At 36.3% G+C, this 12557-nt stretch overlaps 2 protein-coding genes across 6 annotated transcripts in view; both read right to left on the bottom strand.

The window, feature by feature from the left end:
• Positions 1–12557, bottom strand: part of SYPL1 (synaptophysin like 1) — a 362670-nt gene that overhangs the window by 197096 nt on the left and 153017 nt on the right. The gene's annotated exons all lie outside the window — the stretch shown is intronic.
• Positions 1–12557, bottom strand: part of ATXN7L1 (ataxin 7 like 1) — a 112478-nt gene that overhangs the window by 22229 nt on the left and 77692 nt on the right. For all 5 annotated transcript variants that reach the window (XM_066318677.1, XM_066318676.1, XM_066318678.1 and 2 more), the window contains 2 exons: positions 9776–9998; positions 1877–2160 (listed from right to left, as the gene is read on the bottom strand). In XM_066318677.1, coding sequence (XP_066174774.1) covers positions 1877–2160; positions 9776–9998 — 507 coding nt within the window. The remainder of the gene's footprint in view (positions 1–1876; positions 2161–9775; positions 9999–12557) is intronic.

The following is a 12557-nucleotide window of genomic DNA, read 5'->3' as shown; positions in this document are numbered from 1 at the left end:
AACCATATAAAAGTGAACACATACCTATCCAAGTGCTTAATCAGTCCTGTGCAGAAATTTCTACCATGCTCCCTAGCCTAGAAGACACTGCAAGTCAGAGCTTAGAGAAAGAGGAGTGCCAGAGCCATCTCCACAGAAAAAGCCAGCAAGCTGTAGGAAGGCCCTATAGAACTGATTCTCCTTTATGAACACGTTTCTGCAAGCGCTTGTACAAAAATATACAAGTATCATCCACAGTCCTGCAGTGGTAAGTGACGACAAGAGGAAAACCACTAACAGTTTCAATTGCCCAAGGAGGAATTCTGAATTGATTAACTAAATTAGCTTAATTCAGCATCTAAACCATTACAGGAAATAATAGGTTAAAAGGAACCAATATTCTAAATTAACTGTAAAATATATAGGTTTTATTAGAAAAATATATTGGACCTTAAAAAGTGAAATGTAAGGATTAAAGCGTAACCTTGAGCTACTCTCTTGTAACATTTTCTCATGTTGTGAAAAGCTATAAATGAACAACGGTTCTGCTTTCTTACATGCCACCTTTAACTAGTTAAGAAAGCAATCAGTGTACTGAGTCCTTTCAGGCAATGGCATTGTTCCATGCCCCACACAGCCCTAGCAAACACCTCACACTGGTCTGAAATCCAGCCAAGGTAGCAGTACCACAGGCTAACTGCCAAATCGGAGAAAATGAAAAAAATAAACCTGATATTCAGGCAAAAAATAGGACACACTCATTAACTGGAAATGAAAGCATTTATCTTGTACAACTTATACTGGTTCATAACTAGTGCACATTTAGAAATCATGTGAACTAACTTTGTGCCAAAGTGACGACCTAATGCGGATCATGCTGCCATTAGCAAAATTAGCCTTTCAGTGCACACAAGAAGTTCCTGCCCAAGTCACAAAGTACTGCCAGCTGATGAATAGACACTGCACAGCTTCTGCAGCCGTAAACTCGAGTCAGTTACTTTTGCTTAAAAAAACCCATAAAATAAATCCCTTCAAAACACTTAATTTCCTTTCATTCAGAGTAAAAATCTGCTTTCTGCTTTTAGGGGCACATTCTCTCCTCACTGTCCAACAGCTGGCATGGGTCATCTCTAGGGAACTCCACGGAAAATAATTCTTACTCTCAGTGCAACCTCTCTAACAGAGCCTCTGCCCTCCCACAATGTGGTGTTCTATGCTTTGGTGGCAGGTTTGGACAGGGATCTACCTCCTCAAAACTGCCCTGCCTAAAGCCATCCAGGGCATTTCCAATTTAATGTCATTTTCTCAACTCCACTCTCCTGTCTTCCTGAGCAAGATCAAGGTCCTCACACTAGAAACATTGCCCGTCATATGTGAATTGCAGAGATAGAAAGGTGAAGGGAAATTATGACTTTTAATGCTTCCTCAGCATTTCCCATATCTCCTTAAGAATTTTCTCATATCTAAAACAAAACAAAACAAAATGAGTCTTTAAAAAAATCATGACTTGGAGGATAAACCAGTGTCTTAAACCTGTTTAACTTGATCATGACTGAAGTCACCCAACCAAGGTACATTTTCCTCTGTTGTAAACAGACTCAAATCCTATAACGGCTTGAAGAAGTCTTCTGCCTTTCTGTTTTAATGAAATTACTCCCTTAAAAATTTGTATTTGGCCTGTTGACCAGTAATTTCAAGCTAAACAGAATGTGTACTTTGAAAATACTTTACACGTACAAAGAGTGTGAAAGCTTTCATTTTCATACATGCAACCAGCATCTTACAGGAAAAAAAAAAAAAATCAAACCCAGCATTTTATTTAGCTGCATTATGAGCTACAGAAGCATTAACAAAGGAAAACAGACTACCACAAATGGCGAACTACAGCATCACTCACCTGAAAGTCTTTTGTAAGGCTTGTTACTGCTTTTAGTGCCATTTTGGTGTTTCTTGTCTATTGATGGAACTACAATTCCTTTGCCATTCAGAATCTTTTCTGGTGATGGTGGCACTGACTTGGATGTCAAACCAGATTTAACCAAAGTTGGAGCAGGTATGGTGGATGAAGAAGCTGAGGAGGAAGTGATGGTGGTAGTGGTTGCAGAATTCATTTTAACATTGGCACCATCTGCCTTCACTAGGTTAGGAATTTTCTCTAGACTGACTACTGGAACAGGAACACTGCAAGATCAAAGAAAAATATTCATGTGTTTTTTTTTCTGCACCAAAGATTTATGGTTACTTAATCCCTTTCCACAGATACAAAAATTACAATGCAAGTGACACAGTATCTTAAGACCAGACTAAAATGAAATACTTGGTACCCGTATTGACAATTTTTGTTCAATCAAGCATTTACAAAGCCAAGCATCTGTAAAGCCTGTAGAGAATTATGAAAATGAACCTTTGTATTTTTTTTAAGATCCAATCCCCTGCTATTCATAAGCAAAATCAGTATTTGTACTAAGCAAAACATACCCCTTAAAAATACGCTCTTCATGCCTTTAACACAAGCACATACCAGATACGTGTATGCTGTACTAAACTCACCACGATAACGAAGCAGGTTGCTAATAATATTAATATTTTTAAACAAACACAAAAATAATTCATTTGCTCAGATGTGTCTGAATGACATACAAGTTCTGGAAACAAGGAGAAAAGAGATTTTAAGCATAGAAATCTTAACAGCTGTCCCTTTAAAAGTATTAAAAACCTTCATGACTTGAGTACTACTAGAATGTATTTTAATAAAATCTTAGGGACTTAAAAAAAATTCTCCATATAATTAACGTAGTTGGGCCTTTTTCAAAGTGAAGTTTGCAAAAACTAACTTGCTCTAACTTAACTGCCACTACTGCATATTTGTGATACTAATAAATGTTACCTTCTCAATTTGGCAGCAAAAAGATTGAGACAAATTATTTTCAGCTGCAATACTATTTTAACATTTCTGGGTTCTATCTGCATGAGGAAATATCCAGTGACAGCTTTTTATCTACTCAACAACTCCAAAACTTGGTATCTTGCGACTACCAATTAATATACAAATTACATACCTCTCCCTACTGAAACAAATCCAAATAAAAAATATAACATAATGCATGTATGGTTAGGGACATCCCCCCATTCACAACTCACACTTAATTTCAGTCTTTTGTGACTGAAAAATGGCCCCTTTGCCGCACCTTTCTACAGAAAGAATGTTTAACAGGTGTGGAGTTTTCACAATCAGAAAAAGATGACTTTGAGATGGCATTCACCATGGGACACACTTTGGAAACATCAAAGCAGGGTCCAAAATAACTCAATTCTTGACTTTCCTTGGCTCCTACAAACCTCTGTTTCTCTGTAGCTGCTGAAGACAATAAACTTCATTCTAAGAGTACTTTAACATAAGAAAATGTACAAACATTGATATATACAATAAGTATACACAACTATAGATTTAGAAGAAGAAGATTTAGAAACCAAGACATCTTCTGGAGTTGGAATGAAATTATTTAAAACTTCTATCTCCTGTGGTACTATAAGCATAGCAGTTAGTCAGAATACAAAAGCAACTACAACAAAGTGTAGAGCACTGGCCAGTAATTAAGCAAAAAATGTACCTTACTCATAAAATCAGAACTGTTTTAAGTATTTCAATAAATGCAAACATGTAGCAATGAAAGAGAGGATTTGATCTTCTCCTTTTTTATAACAGTCTGAATTTATTAAGTTAAATGGCAGGCAAAAACTGTAATGTCTAAACATGGGAATTATTTTGTTTTTGTCTTTAAACAGGTGGCAATTACACTTTCTGAAAAATAGGAGAATTTTATATTAAGCAGTTCTACTATACCTGAACTATATAAAAATACATGAGCGAATCTTCATGCCCAGTTTTTAAGAACTCTCTTAATTCAAAATACTGATATTCAGTGAAAAAAATCAAGTGTATTATCTGGTCTAGTAGTGAAATATGGTTAATGAAAACGAAGAGGGTTTCTCTGTTCTGCAGTGTTCAGAATCTCAGATCCTAGGGCACAAATGGATGGATCACTGTGATAATGAAAAATGCCCAGAGGAGGGAATACTTTTGCTTCATTTTGTTACAGATCAACAAGTCAATCTTCATTACACATTTCATTGTGGTGTGGAAGAAAAAAAAATACTCCAGTATTTGTGGACATACATATTCTACAGGATTCCTGGTACTCTACAGTAAATTATTCATGATTTCAGAAGCTATGGATTCTGATTTCTCTCCTTTACTGCATTCAACAGTGAGGATCTCTACTTTAGTCTTAGCATAACACATAAAGATGAATTTATAACCAAATCACAAATTGCAAGGTCCGCAGGACAAGTGACTGGAGTCAACTACTGAGCTCTTAAAAAGTAAATAAATCACAAATGTTTATATTTATATTTGATGGTTAGAAAGAATTCTTTTACCAAACATTTTTTGCCTTTTTTGAATAATTTTTTTTTTTACTTTTTTTGAGTAAAAAAATTGAGGATTTATTTCAAAAGTTTGTTAGAAAAAGACAACCCAGGTTTTTAGTCTTATTTACTGTACTTTAAAATCAGCTTTTGAACAATAAGCTTGTTTAGACTTTTTTAAAGACACCTGTTGAAAGGGACAATTAGAAAAACAACATGCAACAAACAGAAAAATTGAGGAAAAAAAATCTGCATTCAGTAAAGTTTACTTTTTTGACAAAAGAAACTAATAAGGATAGCAGTATCTACCTAAAAGACAATAAAAGTTACTACCAAAGCAAACACATCAGAAACATTAATTATTTCTTCTGCACTAAGAAGGAAATAGGATAACTCTCTCCAGTCAGATGAAAATGCTTTTTGATTCCTTCAGTAAGTGCAAAGTGCCAGCTGAAAAAGAATGATTTTAGTTTTTCTTTTTGCATAAGGGAATCTGCATAATGTGGCCATGGGTTCCAAAAGAGTTGGAGCAATATTTGGTCTCAGCATATTACTTTCTAATTGAATCTTGGAATCTTAGAGAAGCTAGCTGAGTGCTGTTCTTGAATCCATGCTGAAAACCCAAGCCAAAGTGTCTTGGAAGAAATATTGGAAAAGCTCATAAAAATAAACTGATCAACAATAAGTTGACATGATTTTTGCTGAGGATCAGATTTTGGAAAAAAAAAAAAATTCACATTTTGATGAGGTTACCAGTTAAGTTGACAAACATAACTATGAAAATGTTCCAGTTTTTGAAAGGCATTTCAAAACAACAAATAAGAATGATTTAAAAGCAAATGTTAAACAATATGAAATTCAAATCTAGTTTTTCCGAGATTTATGATCCATTAGGGGTGTTTTGCTAGGGACATTTTTAGCCACCATTACCAAGTCTGACATGATCAGTCCAACTTCAGTGGACTGGAGAAATAAAGGTAAATTTACTGGTGATAATATTTCCCAATGGAATCAGGATTGAGGGGAACTAAATAATGAAGAGACGAAGTTATAAAAAGCAGTATGGAGTTTTTGGTAAAGTTCATTAAATCATTTAAGACATTTTAATATAAGTGAATGTAAAGTTACACATGAAATAACAAGCTGTTTGGTCTGCAGTGAAATACAGGGAAACAACACACTGGAAAATAGTGATAAAAATATTTAGTGGTCACAGTGAATAAGCAATATGAGGTTTTACTGTATTGTTGTGCTTATATCAAAAATGAGATATGGCAAGTAAGAAATAGTTTTCAAATGTCCCTGGTTATATTGATATTGGAATATGGCTTCCAGTGTTGCTGACCAGAGGTACAAGACCGATGTTGATGAATTAATTTACATGAAGTGGTAGTGAACTACACAAAGTGGGCCAAAGCATGGTCACAACAGACTTTAGAAGCTCATTCTCTTTTTCAAATAAGGTAACATTTCCTTCTGTTTTCTCATGCTTTGTCAGGCAATTGGATTATACGATCATTGTAGATCCCTTCCAGCAAGCAAGAAAAATAATTGTAATATGTCACAACACTTTTCATACCTGTAGCTCCTTTTACTTTTGTTTTCCTGCCTCTTGGCTTTTAAGAATGATTTCTCTTTCCTATTATGTAACTTTGCTGGGTTTATGTTTTGGTCACTTGTAATTATATTCATTCCAACAAACTGCACCACTCATTCAACTCTTCAAATTTGTAAGAAATGAAATTCACAAACATTTAAAAACATTGCTCTATTTTACATTGCTGGGATTGCCTCTACAGTGTACAAAATGCTTGTGATTTCATGTTACATTATATGGTCCAAGTTAACCCTGCTGAGTGTTGCTTCCATGCTGTAATACAAATATCCTTAAATCATGACTATCTTCCCTTTCTCGTCCTCAGTATGTACAATCATATTTCCTAATACAAAGAGATAAAGGCCAAGAGATGACTAAAAACTACTTTGAAAAGTGACACTAAACTTTAAAGGATTGCCCTCAGGTATACCTTTGGGATCTTTTTTCTGTTTACAGAAAAAGTTGATGAAAACCACATCATTTCCATCTCATTTTTTCATTTTCAGAACTTCTGGCAGGCTAAACTTTGTGGAAGGAGGCCAAGGAGATCTGCTTCAGCTGGTTTCTCAGCACTAGCTTACTCCAACACTTTACCCCAATTTTAGGGCCATGGATAGGTGGAAATGAACACCCTGTAGCATCACAGCACCCAGAAGTTGGCATGGCAGCAAGTGAAGCAGCATCCTTTGGGCAGCTCAGCAATGAGGAAGGGAGCTCCTGACTGCAGGAATGCCTTTTACAAAGCATCTGAGCTATGCTTACTAATTATGAACACTTGTTCATTATTATTTTTATTTCTACCAATACTTTGCCTTTTTCTCCCCAGTTTCTACCCTTCTGCAATACCTCCTACCACCCTGACTGCAAGCTGCAGAAGATGATGGTTTGCATTTATGTCGTGCACGGTGCAGTGGTGCTCCAGCCCTGCTCCATCTCTAAGCACTGCTGTATTAATAGCAACCATGGTAGAGATACAGGGGAAAAAATCAGAACTGACAGATATTTCTGGATGATGTATTCACAATAATACTTTATATTCCAACTACAAGAAGGGAAGTACTAAAAGAGCAGCTAAAAAATGAAAGTTCCAGATCTCTTCTATCTGATCATTCCAATCATGATTTTTAAAGCATTAGCCACGGAGCAAGCTGAACCTCTGAAGCACATCTCAGAACAACAAAGGACATGAACAAGAGAAAGAGCTACTTGGTCAATGTGTAGGATGATGCCTCAACTCAAACTATAAAAAATTTAACAACAGAAGTTGGTACTACATGAAGGCAGACATAGCAACAGATTGATCCACTGCGATACGCTGTTGCAGAGGCCATGCCCAAAATTCTAATTGTAACAACTAAAATTTAAAGGAGATGCTGTACAAAAGGATCAGGCAAGCCCAACAAAGCTTGTTCCAGGTCTGAAAAGGAATCATTAAAGTGATATAATTCCTGAAATAAGCTGATTTGACAACTGTCTGGAAGAAGTTATGTCAAATAAATGCTTGGCGTGAAATCAGAATGAAACAGACAAAAGCATTGAAGACCTGGAACCTTCTGAGGATGATAAACCACAACACACTTGGAATACACCATGAATCCTATTTGCATTTTTGAGACAAATGTTTCTGTGTCAATTGAGTATTTCTTTCTAAAAGCTAAGATAAGAAATTTTATGGCTTGTGCAGCAGCTCAATGGAAGACAGAATCTTAATAAATAATGAATTTTATTAATAATTTCACCTTAAATCAGATCTGCTGAATATTTTCTAGTATTCTAAATAAATATAACAATTCTCTAATGGAATAGTAACAAACACTTTCTTCTCTAACAGCTGTCAGCTCGAACCTGCAATGATTAGCAGACAGATTTTATTCTTTAACAAGTCATGTAATCTAAGGCACTTAACACTATATTTTGCAAGAGAATTTCATTGATCTTCGCTTCAGACTGTTTGTGATTTGCTGTGTGGTAATTACAGTGTCTTTAACTACTATATGCCTCGTTTTTCCCCAAAACAAAACAAAACTGCAGTATGATCTCCCAGCACGGCTGCAAGAATTACGTAATTCTTGGGTACAACTACTGTCATATTTATTGCCAAACAATCAACAGAGCAGTACAACACCTTTAAATGGTTAAATCTACCTTGTTAATCATCAGTAAATATTTAGCATGTTTCTAATAAAGGGAGAGGGATTGGTGGAAATGCTCAGTTATTTTGTTCACTTCCAGCTTTTACTGACTGCCAGAATGACATCTGTTGCCAGAACGGAAGATATTGTTTATAGACTCAGTGAGCCTGCTGAAATGTGGATATGTAAGTTGCTGTCTGTAACAGGATGAGAAATAGGTTTATAGTCAATAGTGTTAATATTGTGAAGTCCTTTCTGATTTTCTTTTAATTAGACTTATAAAAGAATCCTCTTTTGTATAAAATCCTCCTCCAACATTCAGAAGAAAAAGTCATTATTTAGTCAATAATATTTGGTTTCAAGTAGTAAATGAGGTACTTATACACAGATGAGACAGAGGCTATTCTGCTATTCTAGTTAACATGTGAGTGTATAGTCCAACAAATCAGATTTCCTATTTCCAGAATTCTATACGGTAATTGCCCACAATGCTCATCATGCTTAAAAAGATGGTAGGTGCAGATTTATTATAATAGAATAGAAAAATATATTTTTCCAGGGCAAGGTAAATTCTACAGCTAGGCAGAAGCTGCTGTCTTTGAAATCATGCCAACTTGTGCATGTTTCAGACAGAAAGCATGAGCTATGCCTTTAACATAATTGGAGCTTATTCTTTGTCTCATGAGTGAAGAGTATGCATTAAATGATTTACTGTTGTAAGGCAGTTGTGTCCAGAAACCCTACCTAAAATCATCACCTTCTTATGCTAAGTATTACAGATATAAGAGATGGATCTTTATAAAATAAATAAATCTTAAGAAAAAGGAAGTCTCACTATCTCAAATTTACAGATGGAGAACTGAAGCTACAGAGACCAAGGCATAACAGAACAAGGAACTGAAGTCAGATCTCAAGTCACTAACCTAATGGCCTAATCAAAAAGCATCTTTCCTGCAGATAATGAAGACTAAAGACTTTCTTAAGGGATAAAATAGTGACCCAGTTCTGCTGTCATTTATATTTTCACAACTCTGCTGCTATGATCACAGTCACGGGAGGATGGGCACAGCAGTCTCAAAGCCTGCATGTGTACTTATATCACAGCACATGATGTCAGACACCCCCAAAATAGTGACTTTTGCAGCCAGAATTTTCTTGTCGTCTTATAAGGCATCAAACATTATCAAAATACAGAATGAACTCCAACAGCAGCTGCTATCGAAGATAATTGACTATAACCAGTAAGTTTTCACGAACATCAGTTAAGCCAATATTAAGAACTCTGCAAAAATGATCCTGTTAAACTGTTTAAAAGCATCAGTTCTAAGGGCTGATAGTGTAATGGAAGATGGACCTTAAAGATAGCAAACTGGGTCAATACTTCACTTGCTATATGCATCTTAGAAAAACATATTTGATGGAACATTGAAAAAGTAATCCAGTCCTTCTTGCTCTTCCTATATATAATCTTTTTTCTTAATTTTAAAAACATCTCAGTTTCTTCCCTTAGAAATATAGAGGCTTAAACTGTAAACTTAGGTAAAATGAGAATATGGATTTTTGTGATGATTGTTATATATGTATAGAGAGAGATACTTTGAACACCAACATCTTTGGTAAGTACTATTTTGGTACTTACCATGGTTTATCCCGTGACACTTTTGAAGGAAAGACTGTGTGCTGTTTGCTACTGGAGGTAAGTAGATTGTCTTTGGGCGTTTTGAATGGCTTTGAGTTGCTGCTGACAGGGTTATGGCCGCTGATACAGGATTTCGGTTTCATCTGTACTAGGGATGTCCTGGAATTACAGGCTGGAGAAGCTGGAGAAGGGGAAGGTTTACACATTGAACTGTGTCTTCGTTCTGCAACAGAAAAGGAATGAATTTTATGACATGTCATAGGCTAAAATTAAAAATACAAGTCAGGAAAGAGGAAATTGTTCTTCTCTATGCTAGTTACAATGATTTTCATTACTCCAATGAACCCCAGTTCATTACTGTTGTGAATGTAATCAAGCCAAATGATAATTAGACAAAATCAGCTTCATGAAGGGCTCTGAAAAAATGTAAAAAATAGTAAAATAGATGGCAATAATATACCAGAAAAATCTGTATGAGGTTACTCGGTGTCCCAGCTCTTTCATGCCAAGAAGAAAGGAGAGTATGTAAGAGCTAAGATGATTCAGTAAAATGCTCTGTGACAGGTATGTGATTGCTCCTTTAATGGTTTATGGTGAATTCATCTGACCTGGTTATTAGGCATTTTACTTTATGACTATCTTGTTTCAATTTTAACGACAAACTGTAAGGAAAACAACAGGAAGACTGAAAAGTAGCAAGAGGTCTACTGCTCCCAGCCCTTCCAGAGAGGTAGGCTCTGCCTGCTTCACCTGGTTATCTCCAAGCACCATTCAAGGTAAGAGTTTGGGTTTTTTTCTGCACAGAGTAAATGGCATGTGCAAAAACCCCAGGAAGTTTATGTCTGAGTAACAAAAGAGGCATGTGGAGGTCAGCACTGCTCACACTCACACCAGAGGCCTCTCAAGCACTGGGAAAAAGCAAGGACTGGCTGACCCACACAAGACAGATAGGCTTCAGTGAAATTGTTTTGGTTGGGTCATTATTAGTATTTTTAAAAATATAAATGTCCTATCCCTCATATTGTTAAGTAAAAAGATGTTTTGGCTATTCTTTACAAATTATATCTTTCTCCAGGGTAGAAGTGCCAGTGCTTGGCCAGCCAGCTGCATCAGTGTGCAACAAGCAACAGGCTTGTGCTGTGAACTTCAGGACAACTACAAAATAATACAAGAGACAGGAGCTGGTCTTTGCAATAAGATTTTTGAGGGGTGCTATACATCTTGAGCAGTCCTGTTTGGCCCATTTGTGAGACGCCCTTTCCCCAGCCTGCTGACCCTGCAGTGAGCCAGCCCCAGTGCTCCCCAGCCAAAGGCAGCAGCAGGTGGCACAGACGGGCCGGGGGAAGAGGAATTTTCCAGTCAGCAGGGCCTGGCTCATTGGCACTGACTCCAGTTTGCTGGTGCCTGAACACCATGAGCCTGATCACAGTCGGGATCAGGCAGGTACCCCAACAACCAACACGGTAATGTAATCACAGAATGAGTACTTTGCACTAGCACGAGTCTCTCATTCAATACGCAGCAATTTTTCCTTGTCTGTAGCCTTCAGCACTTAACTTGAAGAATCCAAGTGGGTGCTACTCTTTGAGCTAGACCAGCATCACCCAGTCAACCAAGAGCAGGTTAAGGAAGCACCAATGACCTGCTAATAAATGGGAAGGTTTTGTATTTGCATCATCAACCCTGCACTCGCTGGTTTGATATTTCAAGGACAACTAAGGAAAATTTTCCCACAGAGAATCAAAACATGACAATTTGTCTGGCATCTGCACAAGCAAAAACTTGCCAGTAGCAGAAGGATTCATCCATGATTAACTTGCAATAGGCAAATACCTCAAGAACAAAGAGAAATGCTTCAAAAAATATTCCAAAGTGTTCCTATTAGATCTCAAGCGACTAAAAAAAGGCATTTTTTATTTAAGATCAAGCATTTCAATATCTTCACGTTCACAGCTTTAATTACCAATGCTGGAATTCCCTTCAGATTCTCTTACAGCTGAAGAACAAAACAGTCTTAATTTTTTTTCAAATACAAAGTATCTATCCTCATGCCCAAAATGTCCCCTATCTTTTGACAGTTTTCACCCCACCACACACTTCAGTGTGCAGCCTCTGCCTTTAAAATTCCTTTGCAGGATGCAGTGGATTTACATTCACTTCATCTCACATGTGTGGTAACACCTGTGTAAGCTACACATTTGACTCTGAAATGCACAGTTCCGTTCATGGACTATTTATTTTATTGAGTAAGTTATTGTCTCAAGATTTATCAACCTTCTCAGCACCTATTTTATCTATTTTAAATAGACTAATCAAAATGTGCAACTTTCCCAATAATTACTTGGGGACTGATGAAAACCAACTGCTATGCTACCAACAAAATCAAGCCATATATAAAGTAAAACTTGGGAGAAAACATGTTTTCCACACACATACTATATAAACTTAGGATTAATTACTCCAATTTTCATTACAGCTACTGGTTTTCTTAAGCCTGATTGCTTTCTAGTAATCTGTGTCATCAATATCAGCCCTACGGATATGTTTGGAAATGAAATATATTACTCTTACTAAAATTAATCTTGTGGAAAGATGAACATTCAAGATACTGATCAACTAAATTTATATTTTAAAGTCATTAAGTATCAAATGCCATAGCAAGTTATTTTATAACTTTTTATTCTTTAATTAATTTTATTCTTTTTGTACTGGATTTTTAGTCAAGCTAAATGTTTGGTGCTTTTCCCAAGACAACTGTCTCAGTTTAGTTCTCAAGAGCAAA

This window comes from Sylvia atricapilla, chromosome 5 (assembly GCF_009819655.1).
Source record: "Sylvia atricapilla isolate bSylAtr1 chromosome 5, bSylAtr1.pri, whole genome shotgun sequence".
Lineage (NCBI taxonomy): Eukaryota > Metazoa > Chordata > Aves > Passeriformes > Sylviidae > Sylvia > Sylvia atricapilla.
This window is presented reverse-complemented; position numbering and strand designations above follow the sequence as displayed.